Source organism: Pipistrellus kuhlii, unplaced genomic scaffold (genome assembly GCF_014108245.1).
Source record: "Pipistrellus kuhlii isolate mPipKuh1 unplaced genomic scaffold, mPipKuh1.p scaffold_m20_p_5, whole genome shotgun sequence".
In the NCBI taxonomy this organism is placed as follows: domain Eukaryota; kingdom Metazoa; phylum Chordata; class Mammalia; order Chiroptera; family Vespertilionidae; genus Pipistrellus; species Pipistrellus kuhlii.
The window spans coordinates 23,674,141-23,697,093 of record NW_023425551.1 but is presented as its reverse complement, the minus strand read 5'-3'; the positions used below and the strand labels follow the sequence as shown (position 1 = coordinate 23,697,093).

General features: G+C 40.3%; 1 protein-coding gene across 11 annotated transcripts in view; it reads right to left on the bottom strand.

Moving 5' to 3' along the window:
• The window catches only part of PHACTR2 (phosphatase and actin regulator 2), a 216,083-nt gene that overhangs the window by 20,794 nt on the left and 172,336 nt on the right, over positions 1-22,953 (bottom strand). For 4 of the 11 annotated variants that reach the window (XM_045573299.1, XM_036415225.2, XM_036415228.2 and 1 more), the window contains 5 exons: positions 15,928-16,456; positions 12,160-12,362; positions 10,777-10,933; positions 6,541-6,596; positions 1,357-1,418 (listed from right to left, as the gene is read on the bottom strand). In XM_045573299.1, the coding sequence (XP_045429255.1) occupies positions 1,357-1,418; positions 6,541-6,596; positions 10,777-10,933; positions 12,160-12,362; positions 15,928-16,456 (1,007 nt within the window). Of the gene's footprint in view, positions 1-1,356; positions 1,422-6,540; positions 6,597-10,776; positions 10,934-12,159; positions 12,363-15,927; positions 16,457-20,190; positions 20,431-22,953 lie in introns of all 11 variants that reach the window. The other 7 variants (XM_036415217.2, XM_036415223.2, XM_036415220.2 and 4 more) reach the window with 3 other exon arrangements.

The window sequence follows — 22,953 nt, the reverse complement described above, 5'->3', positions numbered from 1 at the left end:
GGAGAGATAGAAACAATAATGATGAAAGGGAATCATTGATTGGCTGTCTCCTGCACACCTCCTACTGGGGATCAAGCTCCCAACCCAGGCATGTGCCCTGATTGGGAATCTAACTGTGGACGTTCAACCACTGAGCCACACCTGCCAGGCTCCAACTAGTCTTGCCCTGCAGGACTGTGCCAGTGACAAGGTCGTTATTAGTGGTATAAACTGTCTTGCACCTGTGGCAGGGAGCTCTGTATAGAGGAGGCAAGTGGGGACAGGAGTTCAGGGCAGGCTCTGCTGCCTCCTGGAAGAGCCCAACTGGATTGAGAAGATTATATGCATGTCAGGGTGAGTGTGGAGCTATGAGGAAGGGCTACTTCTTATCTAAAGCTGGAACTTAGCCACTGGGTGCCAGAAGACACAGCTCTAAAAATTCAGTTCGCAGAGTCTTTCTCAGCTTGATCATTGTTTAACAATTAGTGTCTTTGAGGGAAAAAACAGAGATCCATAAAGGATCTTCTCCCCTAAAAGTCAAAACCAAAACCTCTTAAAATACAGTCTCTACTTTTCCACGGGAATGGATTGTTTCTTGGATCTGTCACGGACTCCCCACCAGCCCAGATAAATGTGGGCAGGTCACACACTTCACTGCACATGTCATGCTTCACTCATCCTGCCTTGTCCGGGGGTGAAAGGTATACCTGAACAATTACCGGACAAAGATGTACAATGAAATGTACGTGCTGATCATGCTTAATTTTTCCCAATACTGTTATTATTTTAACACAGAAAAAAGTGCTAGCTCTGGCATCAGGTTTATATTTTCATAAATGGTGGGAACAACTGTCTGAGGTAAGCTGTTTGTCAATTTGGGTAGCACTACAGTAGGCTGGATGGTCAAGTTCACTTAAAAATTTAGTCACCCAGCTCAGACACGGAAGAGTGGCAAATCTTCAGTAGCAACAAAATATTTAATATTTCTAAGACTATATGGAAAGTGTGTGCATTTTTAAAAACTAAATATTGAAATGTTAATAATGGTTCTCTTTAAATGGAAGAAGTTTATATGACTTTTTTCTTTTATTACCTTTTGCATTTAAAAAATCTCTTACACTGATTACATGTTATTTTCATAATCACCTAATGCACTTTAAAAGTTTTGATTAACATCAAAATTAACATATGCAATTACAAATATAAAAATAATTTATACTGTATTCATTACATAGATTTAGTGTCTATGATCAGTTAATAGACTAACAGGAATAATTATCCCTAAATATCAGATTTACATGTGGAGAATTGATTTGCATTTAAAAAAGGAACTACATTTCAGAACACACACTATCATTAACAGTTGTAGTTCATCACCTTTCTGCTGAGTCTGCGTTTAAGTTCCATTTTTGCTTCTTGTTCTTCCTCTTCATTCTTTTCTGCTTATTAGTGGAAGAGAAGACATGAAGACTTGGTTATTATATGTGATTTTATAATCAGAAAAGTAGATCAGGCCACAATTATTTGACTTTAACAGCTATTGATCAAACATTCCAAAATCTTTAAAAAGTTATCAAAATACTTTGCAGAAAAATCAACCATTAAATTACATATATAATTATATTGCTTTGTATATGTATACTAGTACATGCATACATATATACATACATATAATATTTTTTTCCTTATATGACTGGCCTATTTACAAATTGTAAACCTTTTCTGCTTCCAGACTTCCTCTTATATTCTGAAAAACAACAACAACAACAAAAAAAAAAACCCACAAGAGTTCCCATCATCTGGTGAAAGCCTTTCATTGCTGATCATCTCACGGGCCTACAAGCACCGATGATCAGAATTCAGGGAAAAATTTATTTCTGGATCTGGCCTTCATGTGAAAATCCGAGACATATCAAAATAACAAATTAGAACCATCTGATGCATGTCTGACTTGCTGATTTTCATTCAAATCCAACCAAAATAGTTGATCTGTCTGTTTTGGTTTCCATAGAAGCAGAATGTAAGCATTTCCTTGGACGTTGCTTTGGAACCAGAATGCGCTGAATGGGGTTATGGTGTACTGCTGGTGGAGATGATTTATTTTCTCATGACTTTGACTTTCCAGCGTCTCCTCTTCCTCTAGGGCTTTACCAAGCAGTACAACCTAATGGCCAACCTAAACGAATGCTGTCCAACAGATGGGATTTAGAGAAAAATGTCCAGAACTTTAAAGAAATAAACATCCCTTCAGGTTTTAATGGTTGCTTATTTGATGAATTTCTCTCCATAGTTTCCTGTAGCTCATCATTTGTTCAATAAGTGGGCACAGATTTTGCTTACTGGGTATTAATACTTACAAAATATTATCTTTTAGAAAGTTCTGTTATGAATTCTACGGAAGGAAAAATTACACTATATAAAAAGCTCAGCTAAAATGGTGAAAAGTCTCCTCTTTGAAAAAAATAATTATATTTTTAAATTTAAATATGCTTACCACTAAGATTATTTTTGTCATTAATAAAATATTAGCATTCAATATTTGCAACATCTGAATTTGTTAGTTGAACATGCTAAATCTCTACTAATTTTCCTTACTTTGACAGGGAAAAGTTTCTACAGGCTTCTGAAACAATAATTTTAATTGATAAGAAAGAAAGATTAGCCTGCCTTTCAGACAGAGTGAATATAAACTGAAATCACTCTGCAGAATAGGAAACAACTAGTTACTGGTAGTATATTTCTATTGAGTGTCAAACAAATTTGGTTATAATTCAGATTTCTTCCCATGAAGTTACTATAGGTAGCCTTAAAATTCATCCTTAGGGTCATATAATTACCTTTTGTGAGCTGTATAAGGCATATGGATTGTATAACGCAAACACCAAACTTACAGCTCATGCTATTCAAACTAGGATTTTACTGATGATATTATTAGTAAAAAGAAAAATATAACCCTTAAACATTTTAGTCAATTCTTCCTATACAATGATTATGCTGTGTTTTTAAAAAATTTGGTATCTAATTTTAAAAGATAAAAAATTGGGTATCTAATACAATTCAAAACTAAAAATATACAAAATGTCCTATCTTTGAAGGAATTATTAGATAATTTTGCCTTATTAAACAGGCAATTGTATATCTATGTGGCAACCAGTCAGAAGAAGAAGAAGAAGAAGAAGAAGAAGAAGAAGAAGAAGAAGAGGAGGAGGAGGAGGAGGAGGAAGGAAGAAGAAGAAGAAGAAGAAGAAGAAGAAGAAGAAGAAGAAGAAGAAGAAGAAGAAGAAGCAACAGAAGAAGAGGAGCTTTTGCAGTTAGGGGAGCTAAATAAACATGATTTTACCATTTGGATAGTCTTTGTTTAACAACAGGAGCTGGCTTTCTTATAGTCCCCATATTTGAAATGAATGCTTCTAATGAAGTTAAAGGAAGGGGGTTTTAGAGGTGAATCTTATTAAAAAAGTCACTGTAAAAATCTTTTACGAAGAATCAAGATTAAATCTTAAACTTCATTTTGTACTGAGTTTTTTATTTTTATTTTTATGTTTCCTCCTTTCCTTTTAGATTTATTAGAGGGTAATTATAAAGTAGGATATAAACCTTTCTGGTCATTTGAAATGGGCTAGAGGAATATTCATGAAGGAAGTGATGTGACTCATTGACAAATCTTGCCCTCAGTAACTCTCATCAGAGCAGAGAGGGGCGGATATTTCAGAATAGCCACAGGAAGTATTTGCCATAAACACACAAGCAATACAGGAGGTTTGGGGGGTGGGGAGAGGGTGCACTACAGGAAAGCTGCTTAGTTAGGAGTGTTGCCCGGAGCGTTTTGTGGACGAACTGAAAGAACAAAGAGAAACTCGGAAATACCAGAGACTAGAGTATTATATTCTTGAGTCATCAATTCAGATAAAATGGAATTTTAAAAAGCCAAACATTTTTGTGGATTTGTTTCTCTTTTTATTGTTTTACATGTTTCTGAATGGAAGTACATTTATAAACATACTTGAAATGCATCCTCCCTCCCCACAAAAGAGATAGGCAGATATGTGGTAAAGCAAGATTGATAAAGTAGATATCAATAGTAGAATATAGAGGGTGGACATATAGGTATTTACTCTAAAATTCTTTCAACTTTTCTATATGATTAAAAAAGTTCATAGAAAATGGTTCATGCAGAACTCAATGGCCTAGTACATTTTTCTCCCTAAAGAAGACACAGCTGGAATAACGGTCACAGCTAAATAGTATGTGGACTTTTATCTTTTATCTCTGCCCTGAAAAAGGTGCACCATATATATCACTTTTTCTGCGGAGCAAAAGTTGACCTTTGAAGCACCAAAACATGCTTTCTATTTTAACAGTTTTAAGGAACTGGTTCTAAAATTTACAACTAAATATAGCTTTATATGTATTTTTAAATGCTAAATGCACTAAAATGGGAAAGACAGAAAACAGGTTGTGATACTGGGAATGAAACAGAGAAATGAAATTTGTCCTGTGTTCCAAACAGAGCTATCAGCATTGTCATCAGGTTCAGGTTTAGTGATGGACTTGGATTTGAGAACTGCGGAATGTTTTATTCTGTGAATTCATCCTCTAATTTGTCAAGAAAAAAAAAAGTGACCTAGTTAATAAATGTCCTTAAAAACCACACCATGTTACACATAGACTTTTCTCCACATAGACACTCATACTGCTCTTGACCAAATGCTGGAGATGAAAGATATAAACAAACAAGAGCCATCTAAGTGGAAGAATCGAGAAGCAAGCAGGGGCGGAATAACGTGTCATATGTATGCTCTGGATGATGTCCGCCAGTTCTCTTTTTTGCTTCCCTTGGCCATACAATATTATGTCAGGAGACCACTGGCCAGTTATCTGCCTCCCCAGACTGCAAATGTGTCTTTTGTTTCCAGAAAAAGCATGCTTAAACAAACCGAAAAGGAAGTAAACAAGGGCTGAAGTCAGGCCTGAAGTTGACTTTGGCATTTCACTTTTTCCTGAACCTCCAGGAAAATGGGGGATAAAAGCCAACACAGCACTTAAGATCGATGTGCGATAAATTTCCAGATCTATCCCACCGTTCCTCAAACAACCAAACACCAGTGTGGTTTGGCACTATTTATCTCACAGGAGCTGGAACAAATTACCCAGAATTCGCTCTTCCTTTTTTTTCTAGGCATTGCATCAGGCGTCCAATAAGAAAGAATCTGTGTGTTAGGAGCTCATGATCTGCATTTGAGCTTACCTAAAAGTTAATTCAAATATTTTCAGGGAATCTGTTATCAAAAACCATGGGTCTTTTTGGTTTGGTTTTGTTGCCAAAATTAAGTGTTGCTGCCATCCTATTTTTTAGAAAGCTAAGACCTACCTTTTTTTTCCTTTTTCTTTTTCTTTTCTAGCCATGACTTTTTTCCCCTCCAAACTGGCTCTTGTATACATTGATGGTTGCTTAAGTCCTTTCTTGAGTTCTATCCCAGTTATACTCACAATGAGCCAGAAAAAAGAAAACGATTCCAAGGGAAAAAAATCCCTGGCGATTCCTCTCTGTTTTCAGTCCTCGTTGAACTGTCTTAGTTTAACTGTGCTATTAAAACCCTACTTTCCCTGAGAAAAGAAAAGGATTCAGATTGGAGAATGGGGATGATCCAGATAGGCCAACTTGACCCTAAAAGTCTCGGTAAAAATATTCAGCGCATGCCAGTGGCCCGTTACTACTGTAGTACTCTATCTGGAGCTCGGCCCATCCCTGCTTTTTGATATTTCATACAACAAAAAGCTCTTTTGAAACTGGGTTAATGACATATAAAACGGCAGTGGCTGAATTTAAAAATATCCATTACTTAACTCACTGTAGTTAGAAACCACATTAATACACTGTGGCACGACAAACTGCTTCCATTCGTCTTATAGCTTTAACATATGAGCTGTAATAATTTAAATACGACTGGACTGGTGAGTGAAAAGTCAAGTCAAAGAAAACAGAGGAAAAAAATTGGAAAATGAATGGAAAACTCGGTAAGTGCTGAGAAATTATAAATAACTGAAGAGGGAAACAGAGTTATCATAACAAAGGAAAATGAAATGGACTGAAATGAAATAGATTGAAAAATTGCTTTGACCATGAGTCTGTTTTAAATCGAGTCGTTTGTTAAACCTGGCAACAAATTGTATTATTAAGAATAATATAGGAATGTTTGATTCATTTCCTTGTGGATTTTCTGGCCTTTTCTTTGACATGTACATATTTGCAAGCAGACTAGAGCATTTTCTTTTATTTAATAGTTAGTGAAAGAATAGATGGAATATATTTCATCTTAAAAACAACTGTCACAACCATGTCTCTGGTCTGGGGGATATCAGGCTCAAAGCCATAAAATGAAATACAAATGTCAAGAAATTATTTTTAAAATTATATACACCATGACACATAAATGTGATATGAATGGGCCATTTCAACCTTTTATGAATAAATATATTATGGTTTCCTATTGATAAACGAATCATCTCTAGCTTGTTAATGGTTAGACAAGGAATCACTGAACAGTGCAGGATACTCACGTTTTAGGATGTTTCTTTGCTCTAATTCTTCAGTTGTGGGCCTCTGGCTCAGTCTCCTATGATGACAAAAAAGATATACTGCAGGTTACAAACTAGGCCCCTTTAGTGGGAGACAAAGTAAAACAACAAACAAAGCTATGGTTTTTCATGTTTTGAGAAACAGAAATTAATTTTTAAACCTACCAAAGTGTCCTTTCTGTTAGTTCGGAGACTAGAGATTGTGGCTGAGACTGCTAACTAACCCCTATTGTTCTCTCTCTTCCTTTCAGAAACAGAACTCCTTAAGCTTTAACTATAACCCCATATTGCCCCCATCTCCCCCAGCTATAGCTTTCTGTCACCCGAGCAGCACCATGTGGCTATATGACCAAGTTCTTGCAATGGGATGTGAGCAGAAATGGTGTTTGGAATTTCTACTGTTTTCCCTTCTCTGCCTTTTCTTCTTCCATTTAAATATGGTCAGTGAATGAAACTAGATCACCAACTTACACCATACACAAAAATAAACTCAAAATGGATACAGGACTTAAACATAAGATGGGAAACCATAAAAATACTAGAGACATCCACAGGAAGCAAAATTTCAGACATATGCCAAAAGAACATCTTCACTGATACTGCCCCTAGGGCAATGAAAGCTAAAGAGAAAATAAACAAATGGGACTACATCAAAATAAAAAGCTTTTTTACAGCAAAAGAAACCATCAACAAAACAAGAAAGCCCACTGTATGGGAGAACATATTTGCAAATGTTATCACTAATAAAGGTTTAATCTCCAACATCTACAGACAACTTATACAACTTAATAAAAGGAAGATAAATGACCCAATTAAAAAATGGGCAATGGACCTAATAGAATCTTCTCAAAAGAAGACAGAAGGAAGGCCAAGAGGCACATGAATACATGCTGAAAGTCACTAATTATCCGAGAGATGCAAATCAAAACAACAATGCGGTACCATCTCACACCTGTCAGAATGGCCAACATCAACAAATCAACAAACGACAAGTGTTGGTGAGGTTGCAGAGAAAAGGGAACCCTCGTGCACTGCTGGTGGGAATGTAGACTGATGCAACCACTGTGTAGAACAGTATGGAGCTTCCTCAAAAAACTGAAAATAGAACTCCCATTTGACCCAGTAATCCCACTCCTAGGAATATATCCCAAGAAACTAGAAACACCAATCAGAAAGGATATATGCACCCCTATGTTCATAGCAGCAAAATCTACAATAGCTAGGATTTGGAAACAGTCTAGGTGCCCATCAGCAGATGATTGGATCCAAAAACTATTGGAATATTTTTTTAAAAATATATTTTATTGATTTTTTTTTTTTTTTTTTTTTTTTTTAACAGAGGGAGAGGGATAGAGTGCTGCAACATCGATGAGAGAGAGACATCTATTAGCTGCCTCCTGCACACTCCCCACTGGGGATGTGCCCACAACCAAGGTCCATGCCCTTGACCGAAATCGAACCCGGGATCCTTCAGTCCAGAGGCCGACGCTCCATCCCCTGAGCCACAAGGGTCTGGGGTACACAATGGAATATTATGCTGCCATAAAAAAGAAGAAATTCTCATCATTTGCAGCAACCTGGATGGAATTGGAGAACATGATGCTGAATGAAATAAGCCAGTCAATGAAAGAGAAACACCACATGACCTCACTCGTTTATGGATGATAAAGAACATTATAAACTGAAGAACCAAAAGATAGATATAGAGACAGTAAAGCAACAAGCAGACTGTCAAATTACAGCAGGGAGGGTAGGGAGATCTGGGATAAATAAGAGATCAACCGAAGGACTTGTATACATGCATATAAGTACAACCAATGGACACAAAACTCTGGGGAGGAAAGACATGTATGGGAGGAGGGGGGCAATGGTATAATAATATTTTTTTAAAATATATTTTTATTGATTTTTTTACAGAGAGGAAGAGAGAGGGATAGAGAGTTAGAAACATTGATGAGAGAGAAGCATCGATCAGCTGCCTCTTGCACACTAGGGGATGTGCCCGCAACCAAGGTATATGCCCTTGACTGGAATCGAACCTGGGACCTTTCAGTCTGCAGGCCGATGCTCTATCCACTGAGCCAAACCGGTTTCGGTCACAGATAATAATTTAATAAATAAAACAATAAATAAAATAAAATAAAAAGAAATTCCATAAGCAAAATTAAGGCAAAAATAAATAAACAAACAAATAAATAAATAAGGTCAGTGAGTCACTGGGAACATGTAGATGGAATACCCATGGGGAAGGAAGAACAACAGGACAGAAGGAACCTGGGTGTCTGGCTGACTGCAAGGAGCAATGCTCCCAGCTGTGCTGGACAGCCCACCTACCTCTGGACTGTTACATGAAAAAGAAATAAATACGTGGAAATCTTTGGACCACTGCACATCTCAGTCTCTGTTACAGCAGCTTAGCCTTTTTCCTAATTCATACATAGTCATTCGGATCTAAAAAAGGCTGCCGCCAGAGAGTGCATATCAACTTGGGAGATGATCAATCTACACTTCATAGTGTTTTAAGTGAAATACTGCTTTTGTGACCTCAGTGAATTGCAAATATATGTGTGTGTGTGTGTGTGTGTGTGTGTATATATCTCTTCTCTTGAGATACCAAGGCCCTTCCCATTTGCCCTCAATACAAGCCAGGCCCATTGGTGGTTAGGAGCTAAATCGTTGTACACAAGAGCGTAATGTCCTGTGAACCCTTTTGAACTTTGTTCTGGGTCTTGTTTATATTATTAATTTGTTGTTAATCACAGACAAAAACCTCCTCTGGACGTAGGCTGAGTGTGTGCAAATTAATATCTATGAAAGGTAAATTTTACTGTAATATAGATACTATCAATTCTAAGTTTTTATGGCTGTGATAGAAATTATTGAAATCAATAATATTTTAAATATCTCACTGAAATTTTTGTTCAAGTTTAATCTCCATCAAAGCTCCCTTGAAATTAACTTAATTGTGAGCCCACAAAAAAACCAGTGACCATCTATGCCAGCCTGAAGCTATGCCATCCGTGTACCTATGTATCCTGTGTGATATATCCCTACTATGTCATTCCCCAAACACATCCTTTCTTTGTTTATGGAGTTTCCTCCCTTTTTTTTTTTTTTTTTTTTTTTTTTTTTTTTAAATATATATATTTTTTTTTTTTTTTTTTTTTTTTTTTTTTTTTTTTTTTAAACAGAGAGGAAAGGAGAGGGATAGAGAGTTAGAAACATCAATTAGTTGCCTCCTTCTGGGGATGTGCCCATAGCCAAGGTACAGGCCCTTGACCGGAATCGAAGCTGGAACCCTTCAGTCTGCAGGCCGAAGCTCTATCTACTGAGCCAAACCAGTCAGGGCTCCTCCCTTTTCTTCTTCTTCAACTATTGATATCTTATAAATGATTAATACAGTACCTTGAAAGGTGGGTGCCCGGATTCTTCTGACAATGAGAACTAAAGGTTCCTGGTTCTTTGCCCCTACCCACCACTTATAGATCCTGCTCTGGTCTCACAATCTGTCCCCTTCCCCTGGCTAATGCATCCTGTGGTGTATGCAGGGTGGGAGAAGTCAGAAAAGTGACTGGCACTTAAACTGCTAAAAACTTGAAAGCTTCAGCACTCATTTCTATTAAAACTGCCAGTCCAATGGACTTCCTATGTCACTAGTGGCAGAAATAAAAATCATCAAAAGCTGGATGCAGGAAGAGAAGTCAGATGACCTTTTATTTGAAGTTAAAGGAGGGAACTTCCGACATCAGGGCCGTGGTACCTGGCCTGGATGCAGCTGACCATTGCAGCTAACTACTACTTCCACAGTCTCATAGCCCAGGACAGAGTCGCCTGGAAATCCCAGGAACGAGGCTGCCTCCTGTTTTGATGAATAATGCTGCAGTGGGAAACTTGCATGTTTACGTTTTGTTTATGGCCGCTCTTGCTGAGCAGCTGCAACAGAGACCTTCTGGCCAGCAAAGCCTAAACTATTTACCAACTGGTCCTTTACAGAAAAAGTCTGTCAACAATTGGGTCAGGCTTTGACAACCTCAAAGCCACTCACTGGCTGGACCGAAGTACAAGTTCTTTGAATGCTTCACCATTCAGGACCAACTTTAAAAGACCAGCTAGGCTGGCTGTGCCTTTATACAAGCCATTCACAATGACCTAGGTTGGAAACCGCAGGATGGGGAAAGTATGGGTGCATTGGTGCTGTACTAAAATTGCAGCTGTTACCTGACTAGCTTGGTTCCAATCTGCTGTCGGATCTCCTGCCTCTCTTCTTCAGATGTCCGCTGCAAGATGTTCTTGTCCTCTAATTCTTTTTTGGACGGTCTGTTGCCCAGTTTGATAGCAAGAGTATCCCTTCGTCGGATTTTACTTGCCAAAGCACCTGAGATTGGAAAAGGCAGAAATGCAGTAAAGGAGCCTGTTAGCCGGCGCCACTCAAGTTACAGGGGGCATGGACTTCAAACTGAGTCCAGACCACATTCTGGGTCCACATGCAATAAGGGAATTTTAATTGGCCTTGGAGTGGGGAGGAGAGGGGGTGGCTTTTTAGTTGGATGTAGTTCATTTTGAAAAACTGGATAACTATTTTTAAAAACGTTCAGGAAAATGTTGGGGCCCCATGAAAGACTTGGAAGTATCACCTCATCATTTGGAAAGTGGTATTTGAAGTTTATTTTGCTGAGATGGTGAATCATGGAAACTACGGATTGCATAATGCCTTCCCTTTCCCAAGTCTAAAAACGCAGCCCCTTTAGTACACTGTACAGGAAATCCTTGTTTTTCCCCTTCCTCCACTCAGAAACCACTCTGGCAAAAGTCTACGCTTATACTAAAGTTTTAATCCTAAATTACCCCAGAAATCCCTGACAGCTCCACAGATGATAGTTAATATCAGATCGATGATAATGTTTGCTGTTGTTCAGTACAAATGGAAAGAAATTTGACAAGCTGATGTTTCATCATTAACATGCTAATAACTTTCCATAATCTATGAATTTAATTCAGGAATCCCTCTTAAGTCATCCTGCTTAGAAAATTTTTTAAAAATACCACTTTCCAGTTCCCTCATTTACACATAAATGGTTGGCTTTCTCCACTTTACTAGCATTCCTTCCTAGAAGGCGCAGTCTTAGCGTGGAGGAGTGATTGTTTTTAATTCTTAAGAGGTATGTGTCATTTTTTTTACTCATTTCTCCCTCCCTTCTCCTTAAACTGCAGCATAAAAAAATAAGTGAAATTCTCAATCATTTCCTATGTGTAATCCAGGGAATCCTGCATTGATGCTCTTTATTCAAGAAAGGTCCCAGCAAAGGGCTGACTTGGATCATCCTGAGAACTGCCTCCATCCTCAGGAAACTTTGACTCTTGGGACAAATATGAATGTGTGTATCTACGCCCCATTGCCCACCCCGCAAGGAATCCTCTTTTGGAAGGCCTTTCATCAGAAGCTACACCTCAGGATATACACAGTTCTAATTTGAGAAAGGAATATGAGGGAAAAGAGAACATCAGCTGTTTGGTTCTTGGTGAGGCTTCTGTTCTTTATAAAATGCCGCTGCTTCTGCCCACCACCCTCCTCCCTCCCTACCTCTTGAGAAAAAGTCTTACTGTCTCCACTGCCGTCCTCATCTTCATCCTCTTCATAATCATCGTCAGTGTACAAGATAGGCCCATCAGAGTCCGAATCAGTGGCCCGGTACTCCCGTTGGCCTTCATCCTCTGGGGCACTGAAGGATTCTGAGGATTCTCCCATCAGCCCAGGAGCCAGTAGCTGAGATGCTGCCTTTCCCAGCTCATCTTTGGTTGTGAAACTGTCAAAGGCACAGAAACACAGGGGTGGTAAAGCTCAGAGCAACCCTCGGGGACACCGCCAACACCATGAGAAGGAGTGCTTGTTGTGTGAGCATCCTTCAGGCTGGAGCAGGGAAAAGCAGGTACAGGCCAGCCAATGAAATGCAAGACCAGGGTGCATTACTTAATCCTCAAAGTTTTAGATTCTTCATCTGTAAAATGAAAGGATAGACTAGCTGGTGTCTGATATAGTTAGTACATGAATATGATAAAACTATTTTGCAAATTAATTTTTCCCATAGCAATAGGGGTTCTGTGGAAAGAACAATGGTCTAGGAGCTCCAAAGTACCTGACTTAGTACTTTTTCTCTCTGTGCTTAGCTTCTTCATTTCTAAACTTGCCTTCTTAAGACTATATTAACAACACAAGATGCAATGTGTGGAAGTTAAGTGGACTTTTTAGGAGAAATTTATGTCTAAGGATGTAATCTTTTTTTTTTATTATTGAGCTTGGTAAGACTTTCTGGTTTAAAGTGCATATGTACAATGGATATTACTCAGCCATAAGCAAGAATGAACTCTTAAGCAAGTCCAGTCTAGAACTCAGACTTCAGTTTCAGTCTACTTATTAAATGTTATGCTATATGATATTTTATTTATGCTTAGTATTATAAGTTATAATAATATTATATTATGGGTTATATTATTATGATCTCTGAATACATAATAACCTGGCCACTCAGTGTATATATCCTATATAATAAAAGGCTAATATGCAAATTGTTCTCTCGACCAGGAGTTTGAGCAGCAGGCAGGCCGGCCAACCATCCATGTCCCCTCCCCATGGCCAGGCTGGCCAGACCCACTCATGCACGAATTCATGTACCGGGCTTCTAATACACACACACACACACACACACACACACACACACACACACACACTGAGTGGCCAGATTATGTGTTCAGAGATTTTTAATAATCTGGCCACTCGGTGTATACTCCAAATTTATATCAGTCAACTCGTGATTTGGCTTTTACATTATTTGGAGACCCCTGGGCACAGACAATACAGTGCATATGAATGTTTGTGGAAATGGACTAAACAGATTCAAGTCTCTATGAATATAAGCTCCAGATAGGCTTATTAGTTTCTGCCTTCAGTTATATCAGACATACACGGTCCTGATGAAGCTGCCAGTGAAGGGAAATCTACCAGTTACCACCCTGCAATGTGTGAACAGAGGTAGGTATTTTTACACATGGCCACTTGTCCTCTTTAAAGTTCTGATATTTGTATTCCAAACAGAAGCCCCTTCATAAGACGACAGGATTTCACACATTCGTTGACTAAACATAACTGGGGGAGAGTTCTAAGTAAAGCAAGTGACTAAGAGCCAGAAATTCAAATTCCGATATCCGCTTAAAAACAGAAGAAGGAATTTGGAAGGAAATTTGGGAGACTACTTCTTTCAGGCTCATTAACTTGAGAGCAAACGCAAACCATCCCTGTGGGATGAACTGTAATTTAACGTTATTTTGAAGAACATACGAAGAAGAAAATCTCTCTGCTCTCTTCTAGGAAAGCAGGGTAGTTACCCTGAGTGACAGGAAAACCTATTATGCAAACCCCAATGGCTCATTATGTCCTAAGTTCACTTTGTCTGATCACAGTCCCAGTGGAAATGGAGAGCAGATGCTCAGCTCTCTTGTCTGAAAGTCCTGCAAGTTCTTGGGCTGAAGACTGAGATAGCTCCCAGCAAGCAGCATGTGCTTCACACAGCACAGTGTCTTCCCTAAATGTTTGTGGAAGTGAGCTGGACAGTCAGATCACCTCTAGATACGGGCCTTCTCAGTTTGAAGACCACTTAAGGAATCACTTTATAGATTGCATCTTGTACTGAAAAATAAACACATATACTCTATTATTTCCCTACTTCCTGACCATGTTGGATATCCTTTTGGTAAGAAATAGTGTTAATTATAATGTCTTGCTCACTTTTGTATCTTTGGTGCTTGTTACACTGCCCAGCACACAGAAGGCAAGCAAAAACATATGCTGAAAGGAGGACTGAGTAGGTCTGAAGGTTGGAATTGATGCTGGAAAACACTCACTTTAAATAAAGACAGTTACTAAGTGCTGGAAGTATTAGGGATACCATAACTGTTCATCTCAACATCTTCTGTTCCCATAGCATTTAGTAGCAAGTCAAACAAAGTAATTTGCAATTTAACGTTTATTTATCATTCCTTGGCTTTCCTTTGAATGATGGTGCTCAAGATGATAAAACAAACAAGCAAACAAGAAAAATTAAGAATGAACTCATTAAAAAAAAAGCAGAAGAAGTGGAAGCAACTACTTTGGAAGTTTATAAAATTACTTAAGGCATGGAATGTGTTGTGCAATCCTGGGTCTATACTCAGCTCTGCCACTGACTACCTGGGTAATCTTGGGCAAACTATTTTACTTCTCTCAGCATGTTTTCTCACATATGAAACAGAAATATTTCAGGGCAGCTAAGGTGGATTAAATAACTGACAGTTCGACATTAATAGGCATTCAATCAATGAAGGTTATTATTATTATCAGTAACTGAGTAAAGTTAATATGTTAGTCTACTGATTCAAATCAATGTTTTAAAACATGATTAAGATTTCTTTTTGAAAGAGGAAATATTAAATTAAGTGATTTGAAGAGTGAATTTGGTTTTATTCTTAAAACAATAGAAAAGAGGCTGGATCTAAGAGATCTAAGCCTTCACTAGACAGTATTGGTGTCCACTATACTGTGGCAGCCTGTAAGGCAGGACAGCTTAGTTACCTTTAAGTAGAACATGTACAGGACTCTGTGAATAATTAGACGCAGTGAACAGAGGAGGAGGAGGACCCTAGGATGAATTCCAGGTTTCTGGCTTGGACAACTAGATGAAGGCATGCCTGAGGCATACCAGCTTCTGCACTGGTTGCTGGGATACTGAAGTAAATAAGATATGTATTGGTTAATTCTGTCCCAGCGTTAGGAAAAAGCGTTGTCAGAGTAGAGTAGATGCAATAACCAAATCTGCCTGGATGAGCATCGAAAGGCTCCACAGAGGAGATAACATTTGGTTGGGTGGGGAGTTAAAGAAACAGAGCCACTCTGACTTTGGAAGGAGTTGAAATTTGATGGGGTTCTTTACTGATGGCTTTTATTTTCCCAGAGGAGACAGCTAAATAACTTGTTGAAATGAAGGTAGGCAGGAGTAGATGAGCAACCTAGACAAGTGATAAAGACTTAACAATAACTGCTGCAAGGAAAGGGAAGGGAACAGCTTAGGGAAGAGAAAAGGAATGCTGAGGAGTGATGAGGCAGCTCTAAATGTACTCAAAAGGCCCAAGTCACTGTGCCCAGCCCGTGGCCTTTCTGGGACAGGGCTATGCAAAACCAATGGCCGGATGACATGTGTTGATCTCAAATCACCAGATTAAATTATTTAAAAAAAACCCAAAGTAGGTTCCCTCGTTTCCAATAGAATGGTTTAGTGATCTTTAGTTCTCAGCTTGGGTGGGGGAAAGCAGAGGGAATATGGGATTGGGGCCCCGACTCACCATTTTGTGTTTTCTCTGCTAACACTGAGGCCAGTGCCTGAGTGGACAGTGGTTGTGTTTGTCAGCTCTTCAGTCCAGAGAAGCTGACTGGCGTCTAAGGTGGGATCGGGCAGGTCGGCTCCATCGCTGACCACGACAATAGGAGTGTCTGCTGCAAAAACACATGGTTCCTCCAGAACAAGATGTGGGATGGGGGGAGGAGGGGGCGGGCTCACAGGCGGTGGAGGGACTGCAGACTTGGATTTGCCTGTACCCGGCTCCTCTGTCTCAGGGCCCGTTGGCTCAGTTTTGAGACTCTCCACCTTGGCCTCCGAAGGCTCTCCTTTAAGGTCGGACGTACCAGTGGTGGTTGCATCTGAGGATGGCCGAGGCGTGGGCCGCTTGCCAGTTTTTTTCTTGCCCTTTGTGGTTCCCACTGTCCCTGTTTTGCTAGAAACTGTCTCCTTTGAAGTTTTGAGAAAAGATGAAGAAGTAGATGGTGATGCTGATGCTTTGGAGCCCGTAGTCTTTTTGGAATGAGAGGAACCAGCTAAAATAGAGAGATTTTGCATTAAAAGTCAGAAAAGGCAACACTTTCAAAATAAGCTACCCGGCCTGCAATGCTCAATACAACATTCCCTTTAAAATTTTTAAATGTCTTGAAAAAAAAAAGTGACTAAAAGAAAATGATAATGGTTCTGTGTCCTGCCCCCTCCCTGCCTCCAATCAAAGAGGGAGTAAGTGATGCTTGAGGCAACACCCAAAGAGATAAGGGTCCTCTGTTTCTCCCTGCTCTAGTCTTTACCTGGGCCAGCCAAAGGGAGTCCCCAGCTCCTTGTCCTTTGGGTGACCTGAAAAAGCCCCCACATGCTCCAAAGTAGGGACCCTATCATGTGCAGAGGACAGACACCGGCAGTTGTCGGGGGAATAGAACAATGAGCTCATCACAAGTGATGCATGTTCTATGGTGTCTTTCTGACAATGGAGTGGCCCACATTCAGAAGAGGCCTGGGTATATATCACCAGCTCCTTTCTGGGACAAAAGCAAATGTTCTCATCTTAACTGCTAAGAGAATGAACTCTAACCCAGCTCTCCGCACAGCCCCAGCGAGAAGCTTGCCGTGCTGGCCCATGCCTCCATGGGCAATGATGATGGACAGAGTGAAAGCACATGCCACGTGTAAAAGGCAAGTCTCCTGCGAAATAGCAAAGGCAGAAGCATTTCTTTTCTATAAAAAAAAGTCTAGGTGGGCACTACTTGAATAATTTGAAGAAAAAGAGTACCATTGGATCTTCTGACAACTGCTTATGTTCCTCTGGTGACTTTGTCAGTGTTGTTGCTTGCCTACTTCTGGATAGAGCTGCCACTATTTAACCAAACTATTTTCAGGAAAAGCAAGGTTAGGTCTCCTTTTCTTTTTATGATCTTAGGAAATACAGCCAGACTCCCATGAGAACACACTTCTGTTTCATGAGCTCTAGGCCCTATTCATTTTCTCCTAGTTGCTTTTTCTGTTAGAATGTTGTATGCCCCTACTTTTAAGGTTAAACTGCCTTCCACAGAGCCATCAGAGAATATCTGGGTAGTATTGTGAAGCCAATCTGAATTGCACACAGATGTTATTGTAACTTACCTCTGGTTATAACCTTATTGAAGTCAATTGGGAGGGTCCCGAGATGAGGAACAAATAAAGGAACAGACAATGAGATGGAAGACTTCACCAATTCTGATATACTACAGGAAGCCAGTCTCACCTGGTGACAAGATCCAGGCTTCCCAGAAGTTTCTATCGCTTGGGCTTTATTATTTTAGACATACACAATAACCAGTACCCCCCTCCTCCATCTCTGGCCTGTCAATATATATATATTTCTTTCATCGTTAGTTCTCTCTTATAGACTGGTTGCAGGGGTCTTCAAACTACGGCCCTCGGGCCACATGCGGCCCGCAGAGGAGTCTGATCCGGCCCGCCAGGTTTTTTGGGCAGTGAGCGCAGCCGAGGTGTTACAGTAGGAATTAGTAGTTCATATAGTCCGGCCCTCCAGCTCTCTGAGGGACCGTGATCTGGCCCCAACTTTAAAAAGTTTGAGGACCCCTGGGTGGGACAGTGTGCCTGTAGCCAGCCAGCCGTGGTTAATCCTACTTTTTTGAAGTTAGCAATCTTCACTTGTTTAGAAGACAAATTAAGCAAATTCCTGCAATTTAAGTCCATTCTAAACTTATTTTTCACAACAAATATGGTAAGGATTTGATGTCTAAATGTGTTCAATTATTGTATTTTCTTAGGTAAATTAAACATAATCCTTTCCACATAGCAATTCCAACAGGACTTTGTTGAAATCAGCCACGTTGCTTAAGTCACCTTGAGTGAAGGCCATGACCAAAAAGAAATGCCACCTCTCCCAGTTAACCACTTTCGTTATCACAGAGCATGACACTGTATCAGAAAGAATACAAAATAGGAGATTTTGCCTTATTTCATGGGCAATGTCGCTGACTGTGCCGAACAGATCTCTGATCATATGGAGGTGTATACTAAATAGGTAATAAAAGAGGAATCTTAACTGATAGCTTTCCTTGAGAACTCAAAACATCTGACTGAACATCAAGAACAGCATTTGAGGTAACTTTCCAAAAGGTCAACGTTATTCAAGTGAAATAATTACCATGTACAAAGTTCTAAATTGTTACAAATAGAATATCAGCTGGATTCCGATGGAGTGCTATCAATATCTGACAAAAGGATCCTTGTATGATGGACTTGATAGTATACTTCAATGCAACCGTTTCTCTGTGGCAGCCCCACAGCAACATTTTCATATATACTGTGGACCAGTCGGGCCTCTTCAAATATAATGGACAACATGACTACGATTCTCTTAGGGACATCATGAGTCTGTAAGTAAATCTTCAAGTAATAAAATATCTGGAAACAACTCAAAAATCTTTCAGGGAATTTGTTCCTTGCCCTGGCATTAATCTGCTTTCTTCTGAGAGAAGGAAAATGAAGTGCAAGCCACGCCCATAGTGAGCTACTACCACGTGGGATATGAGAAAGAGGCAAGGAAGGCTGGTGTGAGCCTGTATCACATCATGCTGATCCTAGGTGTTCTAGGCAGTCTGGAAAATATAGATGCCAATAAGAATGGTTGCTGACATGTGAAAGCAGCTGGCCCCTCAGCAAAGGGGGTGAACGCATTATTGGCAGGGCATTTAGAGACATTTCATTTTAGCTCTCATTAGAAGAGACCCAGACAGTCAAGGTCAAAGGCCAAAGAGAGGGACACAAGGAAGGAGACTTCTATCTACATTGAGAGATCTGTCATACCATCAACTAAGCCACTCTCCAAACTTGAGCATTACAGGTATGACTTAAAAGGGAAAAAGATCAACAACAAGGCAAATCATGGTAGCTGATTGCAAGAACATTGCTGCTGATTTTAGGGAAAATAAGGTTTGCTAAAAGACAGCACTTTTATGCACGTGTTAACGGCAAAAAGCCACCTAGCATCTGTACTTTGAATAATGTTTTTTAAAAGCTGAGTGGCATGGTGGGCTTCCTTATTCCACATCACTGGAAGATGGGTGCTCCCTTTGGGTTAAGCATATCTTTGCACATCCCTTGGTGATTTGCAATAGTGACTTGTAACCACACAGTAGGATGCTTTCCTTCTAACAGATTGAAGTTTTTTGTTTGGGGTGAGAGAAAGCTTTGAGCATATAACTTTCAACTCTGCTAAAACAGTAATGACTCAATAGAGAGTGGTGGGCTGACCCAACCTTTGTCATTTATGAATAGAGAAATGATTAAGTACGTGGACAGATTTAAGCCAATACAATACAGTGAATATGTCAAAGATGCAGTGCCACATTTTTCTGTGCAAACCTAAGACATTTTGAAAGAAAACCCACGCCAATAATCTACCCATAAATTCAAACAGGCAGAAGGCCAGATGATGTGTAAATAATGTCATATCAGATCATCGCCATTCACCAGGCACACTGCTTTCCGGTTTCTTTCTAAAGGTCCTCGTGTAGATAAGTGGCTACTCAGGATGAAAGAGGTCTATTCACCCCCAAACTAATGAGGTCAACTAATCAACTGGTCAACTTTCTTCTGGTGGAGATAGCAACAAAGGAAATCTCCTGGGCGTTCTCGGTGTCACAGCTGAACCCACTGGTGTTCTACCCTAAGACACCAGATATCCAAAAGGCCACCATCCAGATCAGCCCCACCCCAGAGCCGAGCACCCTAGACTCAACCCCACTGGGGGCATACTTACCAGCCTCTCGGGTCGTGCTTCGGCCTGTTGGCTTGGGTGGAGGGATGGGGGCCTGTTTACCAGAAGCCTTGGTATGTTTTTTAATAGGAGGCACTTCGTCACCCTTGGGGCTGGCCCCAGCAGCAGCCCCTTTTGGAGGCACAGGTGTTTTGGGGGGCTTAGGTTTGGGTTTAGGCTTAGGAAGAGTTGAAGGAGGCGGAGCAGGAGCTGCCGGTGTTTCAGAGTGGTTTTCAGTGTTCTCTACAAATGAGAAAGTGAACAGAAGCAGACTGATACAGACACACACCATATACGTTAGCAGGAGCGAGACACACGGCGACAGCGATACAGACATGCGGCTGCTTGGCCCTTGGGACCCAGGGTGGCGTCCTGCACCAGAGAGAGCAATGTTTGGGGTCAGAACGAAGGCTGAAAGCCAAACCAGGCTGTGTTGCCTGGGGCCATGCATCACTCCTGTGATAAAACAGGGTTGCACAAGTTATGTTGATGAAGTTACGTTCAGCATGAATATAAATGTTCATCCAGCCTTGAATCGGTGGCTGCTGGATGATGGCGTGAGCATGACCGCTACACTGAATTTCACAAAATTGAAGGGCTCCGAGAGTGACTGATCAGCACGTTACACACACCACCACCATGGGGTGTGGGCCACAGTTACCTTCGTCCCCTTGCTGTCAGAACTTAACACCCATCAACCAGATGGGTTGTGCTGTCAAAACCCAGTAACTTTTTAAGCTAAGGGAGCCTCTGTGGAACCCTTTACAGGAAGCACAATGCACCGAAGGATGAACTGTTTTCTCAAGCTCTCCTGGTGCGGTCGGGCGGCTTCCTGTCTTACAACAGCTTCCTCTGTCCTAACAGGGCCACGACTACAGGGACAGAATCCAAAAAAATTCCAAGCTTGTTTTGTGATATAAAAACACACGTAACAACTTTGAAAAGACAAAGGGTTAAACTTTATATCTAAGAATATGAACCTCTCACAAGGTTTTGCCTAGCTGAAGGAGAAATAGTATTTGTCTCTCATTATTGAAAGTGGAGATATGGAATGTTCATTCATATAGTCACATACATATTTTTTTTTCCTAATAGTGATTGATTGACATGAAAATACAGTTCTGGTCCAAAGAGCTAAGCAGCATTTTTTTATACACAGAGCACAATAAGAAAATCGTAAGACAGTGTTCAGACAAGACTAAGCCTTCGCTGGATGTATCCTCCCATTATTGAATGAGCAAGAAAAGGTTTAATATTAGCATGCATCATATTTCTTATCCTAGAAAGTGAGGACTTCATCCCCCACCCCCCATGTTTCTACATCCCCATCAAACCACTTATATAACCACCATAAAAACAACCCAAGCTATGGTAGGTAATCAGTAGAACTTCTTTTATCCTCCTCGGCCATGAAACCCACCTTAGCCACTCTAGCCCAACTTGACCCCTCCTGAACGTGAACTGATTGTAGCTACAGGGTCAACATGCATCAGAGGATGCTTTGTGTTTGCCTTTCTGTTTATACAATATGTCTCCCCAACTAAGCAGTGACTCTCCTCACCTACCAGGTCTGAACCAGGAGGCCACTTAATAAAAAAAAGTCACTTAGGGTTGAGAACAACACAAGTTAATGCATACCTAAAACATATATATATATATAAAAGTCTAAGTGACTGTTATGGCCGATCGGCTGGTAGCTATGATATGTATTGAACACCAGGGGGCAGATGCTCACCTGGGCACTGTGCCCTAGTGGTCAGTGTGCTCCCACAGCTAACCTCCCGAAGTCTCTCCCCCTAGCCAGCCAGCCCCAATCACCGGCCAGGTCAAGAGACCCCACCATGCACAAATTCGTACACCAGGACTCTAGTTTTAACATAAAACATATAACTGGACATTGATTTGACGTGGTCAGAAGTCTGTTCTTTAAGTACTTCTTTATTCTTTAGAAGGTTAGCACCTAGCATAATGTCAGGTGTGGAATTCAAGCTCAATAATATTGTCTGGTGAGAGCCAAACGGACCAACAGCACTTGCTCTCTCTATTCCCTTTCACACCACCAACCTTCACAATCTTCCTCTCTGCCTCATGGCAGACCATTGAGGGATCACTTCTCTTTCTGCCCATGGCTTTACATTCTAAAGCCATACCCCCAAAGAATCCAGCTTCTGGCTTTGGGAAGGAGGAGATGGTTGGCTCTTTGACATTTGGGAACAACAATTCCTCCTGGTAGAAAATGAACACAGTGAACGCAGGCTGGCTCTTGGAGAAGCATGGCTTGCTCCTTTCTCTGCAAACACCACGAGTTACCGCTGCGTGTTTGCCACGTGGCCGATGTTTATGTTTACCCTGTGGTGATTCCTGAGGGGGCTGTGTGCCCACACAAACAGTATGCTTTTCTGACTAAATTATAAACGCCTTTTGTCTAAAATTTTAAATGCAGAACACTTTAAACATCGTGTCTATTCCATGAATGTGATTAGCAGATAGTTATTAATAACATACATTAGTAGAAAACAAACTCCTCCTTTTATTTGGGAGATAATGAATTCAGTCAAGTTACATTTTTAACTATTGCCATGTGTCCTGAAGACATGAATAAGTTGATGGAGTCTACGCATATTATCTTTTCCAGAGGAGGTTCATTAATAAAGGCTGCTTATTCATTTTGCCCGACAAAGACACCGTTTCATGCAATAGTCTGGAGGTGAAACCTACACACAGAGTAGTATGAAGGCTACTTGTTATCTGTTTTGTTTTTTTGCT